The sequence below is a fragment of the Cavia porcellus genome, unplaced genomic scaffold, assembly GCF_034190915.1.
Source record: "Cavia porcellus strain 051 isolate PalLab524CR breed Dunkin Hartley unplaced genomic scaffold, mCavPor4.1 scaffold_27, whole genome shotgun sequence".
Classification (NCBI taxonomy): domain Eukaryota; kingdom Metazoa; phylum Chordata; class Mammalia; order Rodentia; family Caviidae; genus Cavia; species Cavia porcellus.
In genome coordinates this window covers 10325694-10345091 of record NW_026947510.1, presented here as the reverse complement: position 1 = coordinate 10345091, position 19398 = coordinate 10325694, and the positions used below count along the sequence as shown (strand labels likewise).

General features: G+C 37.4%; 1 protein-coding gene across 2 annotated transcripts in view; it reads left to right on the top strand.

Annotated features, from left to right (window-relative positions):
- The window catches only part of Cubn (cubilin), a 254814-nt gene that overhangs the window by 102160 nt on the left and 133256 nt on the right, over positions 1-19398 (top strand). For both annotated transcript variants that reach the window (XM_063237874.1, XM_063237875.1), the window contains 3 exons: positions 11794-11975; positions 16673-16847; positions 18531-18700. In XM_063237874.1, coding sequence (XP_063093944.1) covers positions 11794-11975; positions 16673-16847; positions 18531-18700 — 527 coding nt within the window. The remainder of the gene's footprint in view (positions 1-11793; positions 11976-16672; positions 16848-18530; positions 18701-19398) is intronic.

Sequence of the window (19398 nt, the reverse complement as noted above, 5' to 3'; positions counted from 1 at the left end):
ATCTACAGTGACATCATTTCCTAAGCATTCCTGTTGAGGAAGAATCCTTGCACACTTCATTCATTTTGGTGGCTGATAAATCTGTTTACCAAATGTGCTTCTTTATCAACTGCACAAATCTTCTATTTACTTTTAGAAAATAGATCTACAAACGGGCTTTCTCTGTGGGCCCATTTTCAAAGTGGCTCTGTAGAAGTAAGATGAAGCCACACTGCAGTGGCTTTATTCTGGCCCTCAAAGAGAGTCCCACCCTGGAAATAAAGGAATGGCCACAGTCTCCCTGCCTAGCTAATCGGTTCACAGTATTCAGCATTGACAGCATTGTTCAGGGGCTGAATTCGGCCTTGGGGGCCTCCTCCTAGGCTGTGGAAGCACAGATAGGACTGTCCACAAGCTGTGTGAATAGAGGCCTCCCACTCAGCAGCTGTGCATACCCCTCCTCTCTTCTGCCTGCTCCTCCCTCCGGAGGCTTTCTTTCACTTGGCAATGGAACCTAGCATACAAACAAGGTCAAGGAGCTTTGTAAGCAAAGAGAGTGACATTTGCAAAGAAAGCGAACACTGCAGCAGGGAGCTCAGTGGGGAAGAGCTAAGTGGCACTGATGAGGAGATGATGTCATCCTTGATTTCCACAAAGGAAAGTGTCTCCTTTGCTTGGGGAGATAGATGACATCAGCCTCTCAAATGGAGGCCTCTCCTTTTTATCTTCTTTTTAGCATTAACGAGATTTTTCAAACCTCAAGCATTTTCCAAAATTGGTCTCCAAAATTGGAGAGCATTTTAAAAACAGTATCAAAGTCCTCTGTGATCAGCCCGGTTTGCAAGTGAGCCAGCCCTTCTTTGACTGCCTGTGGACATGAAGCACTGTACCAAAGGGCTTCTTAAGTTTCCCTTGGAACATGGTCAGGAACCTCCCTGAGGTCAGCCATCCTTCCCTTCAGCCTCCTCTTGGTTCTCTCTCCAATGGGCTTTCAGGGGCTTCTGTTTATTGTTGGTCTTTTAGGGGAATTCTTTCTAACTTGTCATCTGTTTATTCCTTTTGTGACTTAGAGTATGTGACGTGAGGTATGAAAATTAAATGAAGACTTGGGTCAGAGAAAGAGATGGAATCATGATTTATTCGTAAAGCTGGAGTTGTGAATGATCTCTCAAATTGTATAAGGGTTTTGAAAAAATATGAAGTAACTTTAGTATTTAGTCTGTTAGTCTATTTAGTCTATTAGCCTTTGTCTTTAAGTTATGTGTATGCACGGTCCAATTAGGAAGCAGTTGTAAAAAGTTAACAGAAGTGCTGAATGAGGAGGTTCCTAGTATCAGGTTTGTAAAAAGGCTATAAAACTTTGGGTGAACCACTGTGTGGTTTTAGAGCCCTCAAAGAATGATCACAATAAGAATTAGTAGGTGATGCCTGCATTACTTGAGCAAAGAAAGAGGCAGAGGTGAGCATAATATAATGAAGACAATAGGACATTAGGTTACATATACTTACTGGGGCTGTGTTCTCTGCAGCTCTGAAACTCAGCTGAATGAGTTTAGCTTAATGTATTAAGGAATAGGCAGCCACTGTTGTTTTTAAACCAGGATGTAGGAAGTGCCACTGGAGGAGATTACCATTGGAGAAGTCATAGATCATGGTGACAGAAGCGAGCAAAAGGGACTGTTAAGGATCATAACTTATGAGCTGCGGTACAAAGTTACAGAGTCAGGATGGCAGAAGATCAAGATGCGAAAAGATTCAGGGGGTCCTCAACAAAGATACAGAAGGACTGTGTGGCCATCTCTATAATAGATTGTGACACGCTGTCACGACATTCCCTTTTCTTCAAAGCTGCAATTTATTACTTAGGTTTCCATGTTCAAAAATTATTTTAAGACCTTTTTATTATTGAATAATTATTCTCTTTGTGGTGAGTTCTAAGCCTTGCTTCCACATAGCAAAAAAAAAAAAAAAGAAGAAGAATAAAGAAAGAAAGAAACTCACAAAACATCACAAGACTCTGGAGGTATGATATTTGCAATGAAAGTGATTTTGTGAATTGTGGTCAACAAAGATTCCAGGACTCATTCAGGGCTGGCTGTGAATCATGCTGTCTGGTTCTGATCTTAGGCAGAGACCTTCCTCCCTGCTGGTGATGGAACTGCTTTTACAGTGTTACTTCCTGCCAGACTGTGATATATATAATGTCACACAGAGAGAAGTAGTAAAACACCTGCTTGTCTGCATTTAAATTAACTTCTTTATGGCCATGAGTGTACCTTTAATTTACTAAGTCTGAAAGAAAACTCTTAGTGAAGAAAAATGAGTAAAAACATTGAATCCCATGGTTATTGTGATGGTGTGCTGTAAAATATACTATATTCCATTTGGTTTGGATAGAATGTAAGAAAAAGAAAAGTTTTCTTAAAATCACTAATTCTGTTTATTTCTCTAATGTTAACTTTCTCTCTTCTCTCACATTTATACATGCTATATCTTGTCCTATTTCTTATGACACTTTTATCCTATTTGATAGTTTGGACTTCTGTTTTGTGATATTTAAAAAATATTTTTAGAGATGGATAGTGGAAATTTGAAACGTTATAATATGAAACCAAGGCACAGATTTCTGCATTATGACAGTGTATCTTAATTGTATTTATGACAAATTTTCAAAGAAGTTCTTTTTTTGCAAAGAAGTTCTTAATAAATGATAATAATTTTTAAAAACCTGTTTACCAAGATGAGAGTGCTGATGTACAACTGTAGCACCATCTACTTAGGAAGTTCAGGTGGGAGGATTGAGTTAGAAGCAAGCATGGGCAACATAGCAAGGTCTTGTCCTACAGAAAGAATCTGTTTACTAGTAACTATCCTTTGGAATACTAACTTATTAAGAAATTCCTGTATCTCTTTTTGCCTTGGCTTCACAGATTTTCCAGCAAAGTCCTGGTAATCAGAAGCAACATTAACCATATGCAGACCTTTCAGAATGAGTGGAAAAGCTAAATCCTGATATTTCCCCACTCCTTGACAACAGTAAATACACATACACACAATTGACCTTCACGTAATGTTAGCTCTGAGTCTCTAGCAAGGGCCTTTCAGGAGTAAGCATCCCAATCCCCATGTCGTTATAGTTTGAAAAAGTTTGAGTTCTATTTTCAGTGCCACAATTTGAAGCAGTTACAAAAAGGAAAAAATAACCCTCCAATCACCATGACCTTCCCAAATCATATATTGCACAATTTAGACTAGCCCTTGAGATTTGAGCCAAAAGGAAGGGCTTTCTCGAATCTTCTGTTTGTGTTCTGGTTTCCTAGCAACAACATCACTGTTACCAATTTCACATAGTTTTCGGTGGATTCCATGGTTTTTTTGTACAACATTAAAAAAGAAACCACAACCTTTTTAAAAAAAGTTTCAAATATTGTAACGGCCACAGATGAATAAATGCACCCAGAGCAAACATGAAGTTCAATTAGAGCACTAATTTTTATCCTCAGAGTTTTCTCTTTTAGAATATTTACTTAAATTTCACTATATTTGTCTCAAATATTGTGTATCCAAGGATTTGTTTTAGTGAATGCTGCTGTGTTCTTAGAGAAGCTAATACTAGTCATCATTTTACTAAACAAAGAATGAGCCACTGGTGTAGGATTAAAACGCCCCTGTATAAAAGAATTTGATATTCTGTGTATAAGTAATGACATTAATATACATAGTCCTTGATTTTTCTCCTTCCTATGATATGGACTACTCACAGGTTAAACAGCATAGATTTTACCACCTAAATGTAATTTGAAATTTAACTTAAGAGATTAAGTATGCTCAAAATAAGCTACATTGCACTACAAAAAGTGAATACAAATACGATTCAATGCTTAGTGCATTGATTTGACAGCTGATTTATTGATTTATTGGTGGCATTATTATTTTTAAAAGATAATTACAATCACTTGAATGCTTTAAGACATTACCTCATGTCTCTTTCCAATAATTCCCTGAAATATGCATTATTACCCCCATGTTATGGATGGAAAAATGAGGAAGGGTTTTTTAAGAAGTTCAGTGACTTGGTCCAGACTCACAAATTCAGTAAGCAATGCAATCAGGACACCAAACTGAATGTGCAGTGTTGCACTCCAAAGCTCTTGCCTCCGGTAGCTGCTCTCTGCCTAAAAGTAAACCGTTCTTCCCTCAGTGGTCATTGAAAAGAAGATGGCATGCTATCACAATGCAAAGAAGTTCAGAGCCAGTGCTAGATAAACATCTGACTAAATTCTCAGAATAACAAATGTTTTTAAAGATACATACTTGTCTTTCATAAGTGAATAATCTTCTGATTCCAAGGGCTCCTCATTAAATTACACAGTTCATTCTTGAAGAAGCAGGAAAATGTAAGGAGACCCATAGCAGGGTGGGAGCACATGACCTACAGAGGGACTAACTGAGAATAGCTGTTTTCTGTCTATCCTTTATTTTTTATTTTTTGGTGTGGAGAGTTAGCCCCAGGCCTCATACAGGATGAACTTACATTTTATCACGGAGCAGTACCCCATGACCTGTCTGTTCTGTTACTCATTTAAAAAGTGCTCTTCCTTTGGATTCGCCACCTATGGTTGATAGAATTAATGGATCTGGGAGAAGCCATCGGACTGTCTAGGCTGTTACACAGACTAGCTCATAAGAGTAAAGAGGGAAATCCAGAAAGAGATTGGCTTGACTGGGCCCAGAAGATGGTGACTGGATGGAGCACTGAAGAATTGGTTAATTTAGTTGTTTTGCCTCCTCTAAGCTAGAAACCTAGGCTGGCTGGCTTCCCGCAGCTTTTATCATGCGAGGGGCCTACTGCCCTAAGTGTGATAACTGGAAAGCTCCTGGAGGGCCAGAGGACACAACTGCCATCACTGTGTGTGCATGTTGATCCACTTGCTGGCATGGAGTAAACTCCCTGCAGAAGAGAGGGTAGGGATGGGAGACAAATGAAAAAAAGAAGTTGAGATTTGCCCTCCTAGAAGTTAGAATGTAATGTTACATTAGTAACATTGAAGTAATGCAGCTTTTTAGACTAAATATATCTAAATAGAATGTAAGTGATGAGTATCAAAGTTGTATGAGGACCACGTTTCCCATTTGGGAGTTTCCAAAAAGAAGCTATTAGTAGCTTTATGAATAAATTTAGGCATAACTTATATCAGAGGAAATTGGTTCCCTTGCCTCAGTTTCATTTCTTTTTCTTGGCAGATATTTTAAGAGAGAGAGAGAGACAGACTGACAGACAGACAGATTCAGCGAGAGACCAAGAGAGAGACAGAGAGGAGAGGGAGAGAGAAAGAATACTTCAGTTTGTCTAGAATGAGTAGATTAGATAGAAATAGATGTATTTAATCAAAATGAAAGATGATGAGATTGGCTATACCTTCTGGGTTAAAATGAAAGATTTTATCCTTTTGTATGCAAGAAATTGAAATGCATATTATGTGAAAATTCCTAAAATACGGCTGCATTGCATTTATGTTTTTTGGTGATGTACTAAGGTGAAGAATTTCAATATTTAGACACAAGACACCTGAGATTTTCAGATGGCTATTGTTATAATTTTGAATGTTTACATGACAAGTTATATAGTAATCTAAGTCATACTATACTATAGACAATATTGATTTTTGAGCCTCTCGTATTTATCATTCAAGTCACTCATTTCATGTTGTGACTTATTCCTTTGCCATTTTTGTTATCTCTACTATTAAGAACAATGATTACAAATTAAAATTTATTGCTGCATAGAAATCAGTCAAATAAAATGGATTATCATAAGGTTTGGGTCAGGGATGAAGTCCATATGGAAGATGAAACTTCTTAATCCTCACTGAATCTGCAAAGCTAAAAATCATGATGATTTAACTCTTAGTTCTTAGAGTTACTTGTTTCCTCTTAATATAATGCTAGCCCTAGCTTGATCCTTAGTCTTCCTCTCTATTTGCTTAACTTATCCTCGATCAGTCAACAAACCTCATTAGGAAGTAAGTACTACAAAATGGAGAGAGGAGAGCTTACAAATCCACACTCTTTCGGATGGTATACTCAGAGATGGTACCGTTTTGAGCTTGCTTGGGAGTTGAGCTATCCTGTTTATCAGGAAAAGAATAAGAATATAGTCATTTTCTAGAACTATGCTAACACAGGTCACAAGTTAGGTGGTTTAAGACAATAGAAATTCATTCTCTTTGTCCTGTAAACTGTAAATCTAGAGTCAGAATACTGACAGAGCTGACCAGACAGCAGTCTCTAGGAGAATCTTCTTTGCCACTGCTAGTTTCTGTTAGTTGCCTGAAATTTTTGGTTCTCCATGGCTTTTAGATACTTGACTACAATCTCTGTCTTTGTTTCTATGTGGCTTTCTTTCTTCTGTGTGCAAATTTACTCTAATGAAGACATCTGTCATTTGAATTTTAGTCCCACTGCAATCCAGTATGATTTCATATAAACTTGATTACATCTGCAAAGAACATATAGCTACATTTTGAGGTTTCTGGTGGCCACATATTTGGGGAAACATTATTCAAAACAATACAGTGCAATCTGTGGCTTTGGACAACTTTCTCATGATTAGAATCCCCAGGCTTTGTTATTTTTTTCTTTCGTTTTTATCTTCTCATGTCTTCCTTTTTCTTCAAGAAAAATTTGCACTCCTTGACATTTTTTTTTTTTATTTTAATTTTTTTTTTTTGTCTCTTTCATTTTTATCGGTACCAGGGATCGAACTCATGACCACCTGCTTGCCAGGCAGGTGCTTATGCCACTGAGCTAAACTCCCAACCCCTGACATTTATATGACCTAATTTTCTTTTCTGATTTCATCTGCTGGTGAGTTCTGCTTGTTTCTCTGTTCTCAGAGAGACATGCAAACCCATAAGATCCCTTAGAAAGTCAGTCTGCAAATGTAAACATTTAGGTGTCTGTAAATTTGGGAGAGAGGACTAATGTCCTGGTTTTAGTCTTTTTTCTTAGTGGGATGTATTCCTTTCATTTATTTACTATCCTTTTATAGAGTGCATATATACATTTTTAGACTATTGGGGAACTAACATACTATCAAACCAGAAATTTAGCCAAGTTTGGTCACTTTAGAGAGCTCGTTTTCTTCACCTCTCTACCCTTTCTAACTTGTAAATTTCTCATCAAAAATCCTTTTAATTACATTACTATATTTCTTACGGTTATACTAGAGATGAAATACTGCAGGGAATAATTACCCAATTCTTTGGGTTGCCTTTCCTCAAATTCTGAGGTCTTAGTTACCTGTTAACGTTACTCCTGCTGTACCCAAGAGTCCTCAGTAGCTTGAACCTCCATAAGTTGCTTTTTTGTGTGGTAGATGCAAATGGGGAAAACTTTAAGATATTACAAAACAGACAAGGGTTTTTAGCTGTAGAAAAACTGTTAGTATATCAATCATTTTAACCAAGTATATGAGCATATCATTATGGTGTTTCTTTTTTTCTTTTACTATACATTGGGCCTTTGGCTTCTTATTAGCATCCACTGGTATTCTCAGGCATTGCCTAAGGAATTAAGATCAAGATGCAAGGCGGTCCTGGTTGACTTGTTTCTGTCTCCCTTTCCCTCTAGCCTCAGTGGATTTCAACCAAGTCTGTTTCAAGCTGCACACTTCTGATGCCGTAGCTTTATGAAATTATAATTTTAGGAAAGTGCCAAGTATAAAGAAGTGACTAAACTTAATCTGTAGTAGGGCAATGTGGAATTTACTTTTTAAATGTTGTACCTCTGATCATATTTGGTTGATTGTTAATATGGTTTTATTAAAAACACTCAAGCAAACATTTGAAGATAAAACACATATAGGAGGTCACTACCATAAATTTTTAACTCTTTTATGGTTCATAGCTTGTTTTAAACAAAAATGAAAACAGTATTTGTAAAGTTCTTTTTTGAATAAATTTAAATTAGCTACACAAGTAAACAGGTTTAGCAACAGCTTTAAACTTTTCCTTGTTATGAGTCCAGTAGATCAATGTGCTTCCTGCTGATAAAGTAAGAACTTCCTTTCAGCTGATGACTAGGATTTTGGAGGAAAATAAAATCAAAGAGATTATCAGTCACCAGTAAAAGTTTTGTAAAGATTAACAACATAAAATTAAAACTGTAGGATCTTCTTCAAGCATTATTTTATTCCAGTTCAACTAAAGTAAGAATTATGTTAACATACTACATTTTGTCAGATTTGTCTCAAAATCAGTGAAGAGATTTTTGCTTTGTTTACTTTTTTCCAGTTGCTATGGCGATTCTTTTCTTAGTCAGTAGGTACTGAAGAGGAATTAGGCAGTTTCCAACCTTGCCATTCCCATGCCCTTAGGTGATGTCAACAAGGCATCCTGTAGAGAACACAGACCCAGAGATGGGTGGTGCGGTGGGACTGTCAGACTATCTGGGTTTTGTGCTTAAAGCAGCCATTCACTTAGAGGACATGCACAAGTCACTCTAGAGGCTCCCTTTTCTCATCTCTAAGCTAGGTCTAATTTTATGACACTTACCTATCTCATATTGTTTAGAATTTTAAATGTCATTAAATTATTAAAAGCGCTACCATATACATTGAACTATTAAGCACATATGGTCTATTTTTTTAAACATTCATGATAGCTTCATGAACTATCAATTTCTTACCTCTTTGTTAGCTAGTATTGGATTTTTAACCAGTAATTTTTCTTCTAAGTCCTAGCCTTTCTCTAATCTTGTTCTATACCTGTATAAAAGTTTGTTAAGATACAATGCACAGCATGTTTGGAATGTCATATGCAATAAGCTTAGCTACAAAACTTATTTTAATTGTTTAATTTGTTCCATATAACCACTCTATGTGGTAAGAATTAATACTGATATAGATGAAATGAGGATTGGAGTTGTAAAATTAATTATCTAATAAATGTCACAGTCAGTATTGGAACCCAGTTTGCCTTATGCCATAGGCATGTTAGATTTATGCCATAGGCATGTTAGAAAGTTTCTGAAAGCTTTTTGATCTAACATTAATTAAGATGTTCTGATATCATGTCTCCTATAAGCAAACTTTATCACTAATTGAATGCAAAGAGTCACTTTCTCTATTTCGTCTAATATATAAATCTTGTCTTTAAGAATAGCTTTCTTCCTTGATTGATGTTTTTATATTTATTCTTTTTTTATGTAGACCCTGAAATGACTCCCATATATTTTAGATTACAGATATCTAGTTATAAAGAACACTCCTATTTCTTTTGTGTTTTATTATTCTTTGAGCACACAGGAAACATGATGATCAAAAGATATTGATAGTCTAAACATTACCTCTTATGTTATTTTCTCATAGCTATTGGATTGATATAACATATTCTGTATCCTCACCTTTCTGTCTCCTAGCAGTTCCTATGACTTCTGCTCATATACCCAAAGTTAAAAACATGACTCACAATCACATGAGTCATTTCTTATTTGCATTTTACTACAAATTAATATATAAAAGATAATTCACATTTTTTAAAATGTAAAATTACCCTTTGCAAACTCTAAAAATAGCAGAAATTTTTCATTTTATGTGCAAAAGGGCATGTGTGTAATGGCACAATTTATACCAATAAATTTTTTTCTCAAATTATATTACATATATTTAGTTTCTATAACATTACTTGTGCTATGGTATGAGTGAAACTAGAAAGTTATTTTACTTTTTTAAATTTACAATTACAGAGTTCAATTAGTGCCATAATTATCAGAATTAACTTTACTTTCTAATACTTCCTAGTTTTGACCATAAAATTTTACCAGATTACATATTCTATTTTGCACTTGATGTGAACTTTGAAATCAAATGCACTACCTCTTCAGATGTTAAATTCACAAATAATGAGAACAAGAAGGATGTTCAAAACTTCAAAGGCTTCAAGCTCCAGAAGTTTCTTTCTTTTCTGTTTTTACAACCACTCAGTATTTCCTCCAGCAGATGAACATTTATGATAATATTGGAACTTGTCTTTAACAGATGCACACATGTGCTATGGATGAGGATAGATGTGATGAACCTAAAAGTACAATTTTGCTCTTCGTTTTTAAAAAGCAAACTTTTTTTCAATATTGAGGATCAAATCGATAGGCATAATAGGGAGACACTTTCCTGCTGATACACGTTCTACTCCTTAAAAAAAAAACTTGTTTATTATTTCTTTTAAATGTAAGAATAAATGACACTTGTGAAAAAGCATCACTGCACACCAAGAATCGGATAGTATCACTGCAGTGTACAATGACTGGCATAAGGCTAGGAGTATCCTATTATTTGCAAAGGAATTTACAAGGAAACCTAAAATTTACAAGGAAAACCTAAAATTGGAAAAGAAAATGGAAAATTTTATGCAGAGTCTTAGATGAATCAGCTATGATTTTTAAAAAAGTGGAACTAGATGGGCTGATGAATTGATGCTAAAGAATGCAGAGATGAAACTTTCAAGCTTCCATTTTCTTCTCTTTTATATCATGTGCCCATACAGACATTTTCTTTCAAAGTTTTTTTTTCCATTGGATTATTTATTTGATATGATAGACATCAGGAACCCCGTGAACTGCATATGGAGATAAAATAGCTTCACTTACCTATAAAGTTTTTTAGTAAAATGTATTTCATTTTAACAGTGGGTTGCCCAACTTTAGGAGGGGTCATTTGATGGAATTCACTGTGACTGTGTTCCTTAGAGTAGGGCAGTGGTATGGAAAGTATGTCTAATCTGCTGATTTTGGCTTCAGGAATATTTTCCATGTGTTGTTATAGGATGACAAATATTTTCGAATTCTTTATGAAACTTTTTTTTAAGGCATTCACCACAGTCTACAAACAATAGAAGCATATGTAATTTTAAATAGATTTTTCATAGAGCATAGGCCATAAATAAAAGAAAGTTTGTAGGATATGGGAAAGATATTTCCCTGGACAGCACATTTTATTTATTTATTTATTTATTTATTTTTGTTTGTTTGTTGTACTGATCTTTGCACTGAGCTGAATTCCTCAACCCTTTTAAATTTTTTAATTTTGAATGGGCTCTTGCTAAGTTGCTTAATTGTCATGCTAGTCTGGAATTCATGGTCCTCCTCTCTCTGCCTCCCACAATGACAAGAATAGAGATATGCACCACCATACCTGGCTTGGGCAACACTTTTATTAAAGTGTAGAAGCAGAAGTTTTCAAGTGGAAAGAAGAGACAGGAAACTCAAGAAGAGGGTAACACTTTGACCTGAAGTCTAGTTCTCAACCTGACAGGAACTTGGAAATAATATACTAGCAAGGAAACTGAAGACCCAAAGACATGAGGGTACCAACACTGCTCACCAACTCATTATACTTTCTGTTATGTCATTCTCGCCTAAATATTGTGGAGAAAAATTCAAAACTTAGATGACATTTTGATAGAAATATCAAAGTCTTGATGAAGTGAGCCAAACATTGCTATATGATAAGTATCTCTTTTTAAAAAATAGATTTAATAAATTGTAACTGTTATTTTTTTTCTTTCATTTTTCTATTATGATGAGAAAGGTGCTCTGGGCCTTGTGCGTGCTGAGCGTACACTGTGCCACAGAACTCAACTCTCGGTTCCTCTTCACTGTCTTATAACTATGTAGACTCTATGATGACTTCATGAGTTTCTCCTTACTACCACTGCATACTTTTAGTTACCTTTGATGAGCTGAATTTTTTTATTTTTATTTTTTCCTCGCTGCTTGTGCCCTATTTGAACTGACAGAGTTTTGCTCTTTTAACAGGCTGTGGTGGGGAAATGTCTGGAGCCAGGGGCTCCTTCAGCAGTCCTGGGTACCCTGGAAATTATCCACCCAACAAAGAATGCATCTGGTACATTCACACTGACCCGGGAAAAAGACTTCAGCTCACCATCCATGACTTTGATGTAGAGTATGAGTCAACTTGCCAATATGACATCCTGGAGGTAAGAGAAAAGATGGTTTTTGCCAAGATAGAAGAGAGGTAGAAGTGGAGATCACTCTTGAAGGGATCCCCACATTCTTCCCAGTGCCCAGCAGAGTTCTAATATTAGGCCTTCTAATTCACTTTACCCATAGTGTCAATAGACACAGGGAATTAAAATCTGGAGTTTCTCTTCAAGCAGCTTCTGAGAGCTGTACCAGCTCAGTCAGGAGAGGTGGCCAGCAAGCAAGGGCAGGGAACCGTAACAATGCGAAGGGAGGGTCAGGAGGGAGCTTCTAGACCACATAATCTTCTGGGACCTTCCATAGGTCCGGGGCTGAAGGACCGGGGCTGAGCCATTGGCCCTCTATCTCTGGTTCCCTTAGGTGAACACTGTACTTGGGACAGTTAAAACCCCATGCTTTAGTTTGAAAAAACTCTCTCAGAAAACGCATGGGGAGGATAGATGCTGGCAGCAAGCACAGGAACTGGGCCCCAGAGCTGCAGCTGCTGTGAGGTGGGTCAGCAGGGTGCACCTGCTGCAAAGGCTTTTAAAAATGGTCACTTAGTGTGAGGTATTTGAGGATAAGAACTTTTCAGTGTTAGTGCAATGAGTATGTCTCACACTCAGAAAACTAAGATGGTTTTTGAAAGCCTTGATCCTTAAACTTTATTATAATTAGGCTTTTATTGTGTCACTATAGTCATTAGGGCATACATGTGGTATATGTTGATAGCTCTATCTCCTGAACTTTAATCCATTAATTTCTTCTAAGGACAAACAGAAAATTCATCTCCTCACCTATAAAAATAGCTATAGCATATCCCGTCAAGGATTCTGTATCTAGTAAAACTTACATTCCTTTAGGCGGTGTTTTTGCTTTTTACTACTGTATCTTTGTACCAGTGTACCTGGGAAATAGTAAACATTCAATGTTTTTGTGCTCTGAACAAAAGCAGCCAAATCTCTGACATCCTGAAATAAGGCGTGGTTGTAATGTTTTACAAAGGAACATTTGCAACCATTTTTCCCTTTGCATGGTGAATAATCTCATGAGGTAAAAGAAATATTTTGTCCCCATATCTGTGTTCAGATTAATGTGCTTTTCCATGACCACAAATGTGGTAAGTGGATAAGAAATGAACCCAGCTACTACTTTATGCTCCATGTAAACCAATGTGAAACCACAGCTGTGTGCAGTGTGCAGAGGGATGAACTGAGTAGGGCATGCTTTAAAATCTTTGATTAGAAAATAACTTCTTACTGTAAAAAGGAATGGAGTTCTTGAGGAATAGGTGAAGTCACCAGGGACTATAGTTAATAGACCAAGTCTCTCTATAGGGAGACAGTGCTGCAGGAAATGAAATCTGAGAAGGAGCTGAAAAGGCTGTGGATGAAACACAAACCCTTGTGTTCATGGAAGTATTGCTTCTTTCTGTTATGAGTCCATTTTAGAAGAGGAATGGATTTTAGGAGGCGAGAACAAGGTACCTTCTGAAGTTGACACACAGTGTGAAGTAGGACTAACACTCACGTGTAGAATGTTCCAGGGATTTCTCTTGCCAAGTAGTATATGACTTGGTGCATAAAACCCTTTAACACTCACAAAGGGCTGGCACCAGCTTGTCCACAGTGATGTGCAATGTTCCTTCATTTTCATATTCCAAAGTGGATATGTTTGTTGCCCACTTGGCAAAGTATAAATGGGTTCATTGTGCGTTGGGTTTTGTCACATCCATTACTTGAGAAAGCAGAGGCAGAGGTTGTTGCTTGCTAGCAGCCTCAAAAAATAGAGGGACAAGTTCAGAAACTGGGCAGCAAACAGCATTCAAGGGAGAGGACCTTTCACTTATGTTGGAGAAAGGTGTCAGTAAACCCAGGTTTATTTTTGTCAGGACGAGCTAATGTTGCAATGGGCTCTAAAATTCCTTCAAAATCATGGTTTGGGGAAATATTTAATGGCCCCTAATTATTCGTGAAAAGTATTTTTCATTAAACTGAAAGGAGTAGCCCTTTGAGTTTTTGTTTATAAACCTTGTTTCACTTTACTTCTCTACGCAACTCAGATAAAAGCCCTATACTGTAATAAATTCGGGCTAGTGAAGATAAAATAAGGTTTTACATTGCTTAATCGCTGCTAACATGTTGGCAGTAGGTTTCAAAATTTGTTACCCATATGGAAGTGTGGTCTAGAAATACGGCTTTCTCAGCCTGCACACTCATCTTCTTTGCTCTGCTGATCACAACCAAGTAGGATCTTCCTGTCATGAGTTATAGGACTTAGTGGGACACACCAAATTAATCAGAAGTCATCTTTTCCCTCAAAAACAACTGCGTGGGAAGTGATCAGTGTGTAAAGCAACAGCCATGTGGTTACTCATAACTCCGGAATGCTGACTTGATTGTAATAATAAATGGAGCTAACAGAGCAGAAAGAAATGTTCAAAACAGATTAAAACCATGGCTTTGAAATGTTCTCCATCCTGAACACTGGCTAAAAATACATTTTAATCTCTAATCATCAGAACAATTCTTTTTCCCTCAAAGTTGAGTCATATGCCATAGTGGAATGAACCACACCCTGAAACCTTTCCATCTTTTTCCGTTTTTGATTGTGTTCTATCAGTTGGATGTGTGGAAGCTAAAATCGCCTTTCTATTGTTTTGCTCATGGAGACACTGGGCTGATTTTATGGCGATCTGTGAGACAGCTCTGTAGAGAGAGGCTGAGCTGGCATCCAGTAAGAAAGGGAGTCCACTGATTGCAATAAGCCAGCACAATTGCTTGCTGAGGGCAGTTAGCACAGTCTGGTCTTTCTGCAATGGTCATTTGTGAGCTCAGCCTAGGGGCACGGAAAGCAAAGAATGTCAAAAGTGGCGGTGTTTATTCTTTTGGAGGCTTCCAGACCCAGCCAACTCATTCCCATTATGTTTGTGATCTCAAGGGGACCCATGAGCAGGGAAAAGCAGTGGGTATTTTGCTGACATGTGGGTTTTCTTTGTTAGGATTTAGTGCTTATGCTAAATGTTCTTTCTAAACATGTGCTGGTTATTGGGCTTGGATGAGGAGCAGCACATGCTGTCAGAAGCAGGCTCAAGGGGTCCTGAAACTAGGAAGGGAACTCTCAACAAGAAGCAATATTGTTTCTTCTATTTGCATATGTGTACGTGTAAAGGGTCACAGGAGGCTCTTCTTGAAGTCCTGGTTTTGATAGCACTGAGGGGCTAGTGAAAATAAGCCTGAAGCAGTCAGCCTGTTTCATTCCTTTGCAATTACAGCCCTTGTGTTCAGCACTCTGGGAAACAGCAGTTTCATTCATTTTGGCCTTTCCCGCATGGTTGGGGGCAGTTCATCAGACAAAGAAATCATTATAGATTCAAATCATGCACACTTCCCCCAAAGTAGGCTTCTTGTTCTCACTCTTTCTGCCCCAAGAACTCTTGAGTGATTTCCTCATCAGTCAGCAGAGGACCTGAGGGTGGGCAGGGTTCCTGGGGGGCCCCCTAGGAGACATTGGAAGGCACCCAGCAGAGACCGTCCTGAGAGTTGCTTCCCTAGCTTTGGCCCTGAGCATAGATTTGTGGCCTGTAAATGGGGTAGGGTGGGGTGTAGAGGGCTCAGATGCCAATATACTTGAAAACTGTCACCCCATGTGGCCTGTCTTGCACAAATTTAATCTTGACAAGACCTGGAGATGGGAGATCAATAGTTTCTGTTCAGTATTTAATTCCTCTCACCCTGACCTTCAACACACACACACACACACACACACACACACACACACACACACATACAGAGAGAGAGAGAGAGAGAGAGAGAGAGAGAGAGAAAGAGAGAGAGAAAGTGAGAGAGTGAAATAGTAGATAAGCAGGGTCCAAGGCAGATTTAGGAACCAGAGTTTTAGACCTCCTGCAGGTGTAACCAAGGGAAATCTTGCCTGAGTAATGCTGTCACCCAGTAGCTGGATCCCAGGCAGAGAGATAACTGGGCAGATTTAGAGAAGCGATTTGGAGGAGCCATGGATGTTCAAAGCCATCTAGAGCGAGCCATCTGGTTTGGAAGACGGAGTACAGGGAGTTCTAAGTAGAAGATGGATCTGTTGGTCAAGTGAGTACAGGAAGGCAGTACAGCTTCTGTATGGTTCCTAGTGTACTGCAAAACACACCTTAGAGATTGTGTTTCTCGTCCCTCTGTATACTTGATGCCTAATCTTATAAAATAATTTGCAAGGTAAATGAAAATCCTTAAAAATCTAAGTAGAAAATTAGTAGCCCTCAGGAAACTCCATTTTTATAAATAAAATAGTTTTCTGTTAAGACTCTTCACATGTAGCTATATGTAAGAGTTAGGAAATCAGCCTTCATATTGTTTTATCTGCAACATTACCAGAGAAAGTAGAAAATTTGAGAGACATAACAAAGAAGAAAAGGAGGGACAAGGATGATCTGCAGCAATCCGTTCATTCCACCTCTGTGGTTCTGGCTGATAAAACAAGCAGAGGTTTATTGGGTGATTCAACTTGTGTGTTCCTAGGTCAGAGGGAGCGCCTTTGAAAAGCTCAAGTTTACAGTTCATCCCTACCCCGGGAGGCTGTTTTCCATCTCTAATTATGATAGATTCCGAGAGCTAGTGATAAAAAAGAGCAATGGGAAGGGCTGAAATTGTTTCAGTATGCCATTAAGTCTTTTTTTTTCTTTCCTTCTCCCACCTTGTCTTAGATATACGGAGGCCCTGATTTCCACTCTCCCCGGTTAACCCAGCTGTGTGCCCAGAGGTCATCTGTGATTCCCATGCAGGTCTCCAGCACTGGAAATGAGCTAGCAATCCGATTTAAAACCGACAGATCCATAAATGGGAGAGGCTTCAATGCCTCCTGGCAAGCACTCTCTGGAGGTAAGTGGAGAAAGGAATCAAGTCCCTGATGAATTTCAGATTTCCCAAATGGATAATATTGCATTGGCATTTACACTTCCCTAAATAATGAGATAGAGTTTAATTTTCTCCGTTTCCCTGTGTACATGAAAACAAAGATACAGGAATGCAAGTCCATGGTGAGAGCAGAATCGGGGGATTGGCCACACGGATTTACTTGCCAAGGGACTTGTGCCATTTCCCAGCCTCAGATTCTCACATGAGTAAATGGCAGATTGCTTCATGCTGTTGTATAGACCTTTAGATTCTTGGCTGTGAACTCTGTAAATATAAAATTTGTCAATTCCAAGAAATGATTGTGTGTTGCATAGTGACTTTCTGTGCAGTTTTAGCTAGTCGATATAAATTAACTGTTGCAGATTTTTAAATTATACATTATGGTACAAAATATTTGAAACATTGTTTCATGAAACTATTAATAATAGTGATATTTACAAAACATTTACTATATGCAAGCTACTTTCCTATTTTTCAAGAATTATCTCATTTATACTTATACTTGTACTATGAAGGAAATCTATTTTATATCCTCATTTTAGAAGTGGGGAAACTGAAGCTTAAGTCAGCAGTTTGCCCTAGGTTTCAGAGCTAGAAATGGCAACACAAAAATGTGACACCAGGCCACCAATAGCTCCAAGGTATTTAACTCCAAGGTAACACAGTAATCACGTGGAGTCTGTCTTACACACACAGTGCTTAGATTCTTAATTACTAGAAAATAATACCATTGTTTCTACTAGTGATTTATGTCATTATAAGCTCAAACAACAATCATAATAGAGATAGATGTTATACTGTCTTAGTTACTTTTTACTTGTTGCGGAGACAAAATAGCTGAAGCCCAAGTTGAGAAAAGAAAGGTTTATTTCTTACAGTTTTTGGAGGTTTCAGTCCACACTCAGTTGGCTCCAAGGCAGGCGGACATGGCTGAGCCGCATGCAGTTCATGGCGGCTGCAAACAGCAAGCAGGAACCAGAAAAAAGCAAGACATACCTTCTTCCTGCCATTACATCACATCCTGGCTCCACCCCTATGTGGGTGGAGCACTGATACCATCAATCTAAGCACTAGACAATGAACCATCAAAAATGCACAATGCAAACTCATGAGGACGAGGGACCACAGGCATATACCATGACATATACCAATTAGTATTTGATAACATCATAGGAATTAAAAATAACACAAGTAATTATACTATATCTAGAATGTTAAATTTAAACTTTTAAAAAGATATATATTAAATTATTTGTTAAATCAACTATTACGGGATTAATAAATACTTTGAAGGAACTGGTTATTTTTATAATATGCTGTATTAGAGAACAAGGAAGAAACATTTCATAGTTTTATGAAAGTATGATTTAATTTGTAGTTTTTTAGTATTTTAAATAACTTGGACATCTTTATTTAGAATGTTTGAAGCATTTCCTTAGTGTTATACAGTGCATTCTTTCTTATTTCTATTGGAATGAATGGATTAATATGACTACTCAGTTCTTCAAAGCTTCAAAGATCTTCAAAGACCAAATAAAACTAATAGTCAAGAAAAGCAGCATGTTGACCATACTACCAGATCAGATAATGCTATAGTTTTATGCATCACTGATTCCTCTCATTGTTGAATTGGATTTCCACTTACAGGTTGTGGCGGGATTTTCCATACTCCCAATGGAGAGATTCATTCTCCAAATTACCCCAACCATTATAGAAGTAATGCTGATTGTTCTTGGGTCATTCAAGTTGAAAAAAATCACCGTGTCCTCTTGAACTTCACTGACTTTGACCTGGAACCTCCAGATTCTTGTATTACGGTAAGTGATGAGAAATTTCAAGCATGGTCTTCGGTCAAACATAGATCAAAACATTGTCAGATGAGTACAGTTAGAAATTTTATTTGCTATAGGTACTTTCTGATCAAATCATAAGAAAGACAACTATGAGCACTTAAAATATAAGAGCATCTACTTTTTACTTTTTAAAAACAGTAAGTAGCCAGTATCAAGGTTTATTTGGCAGCTCAGTGTCTGCTCTAACATTTTTGACAGCTGTACATTTCCTATTTTGTTTTCCCTGAACATCCTTTGTGTGTCCACTTCAGGAGAAAGAGAGAAAGAATAGTGTTGGCTGTTGTTCTGTGTATTTATATGTATCTGTTTTAATTAGAAAAGAAAAATTTCTACCTAAACCCCCTCCCATATTATTGGCCAGATAATTGGCCAATAATATTGGCTATAAAGATATTGGCCAGTAAAGAAGATAAAGATATTGGCTATAAAGGAGATCAGAGAAGTAGAGTAAACTATATTTATCACAACTAATTTAGAGCAAATATTATTAAGCTTCTGGGGTTCTCACAGAGTTCTGCTTTTTGGTTGTTGTTGTTTTCATGGTGTTGGGGATCAGACCCAGGGCTTGTGTATACAAGACAAGAACTACCACTGAGCCACATCCCCAGCCCTAGGGTTCTGCTTTTCTTGAGATCCAAATATATTGATTTGGTATTTGAACA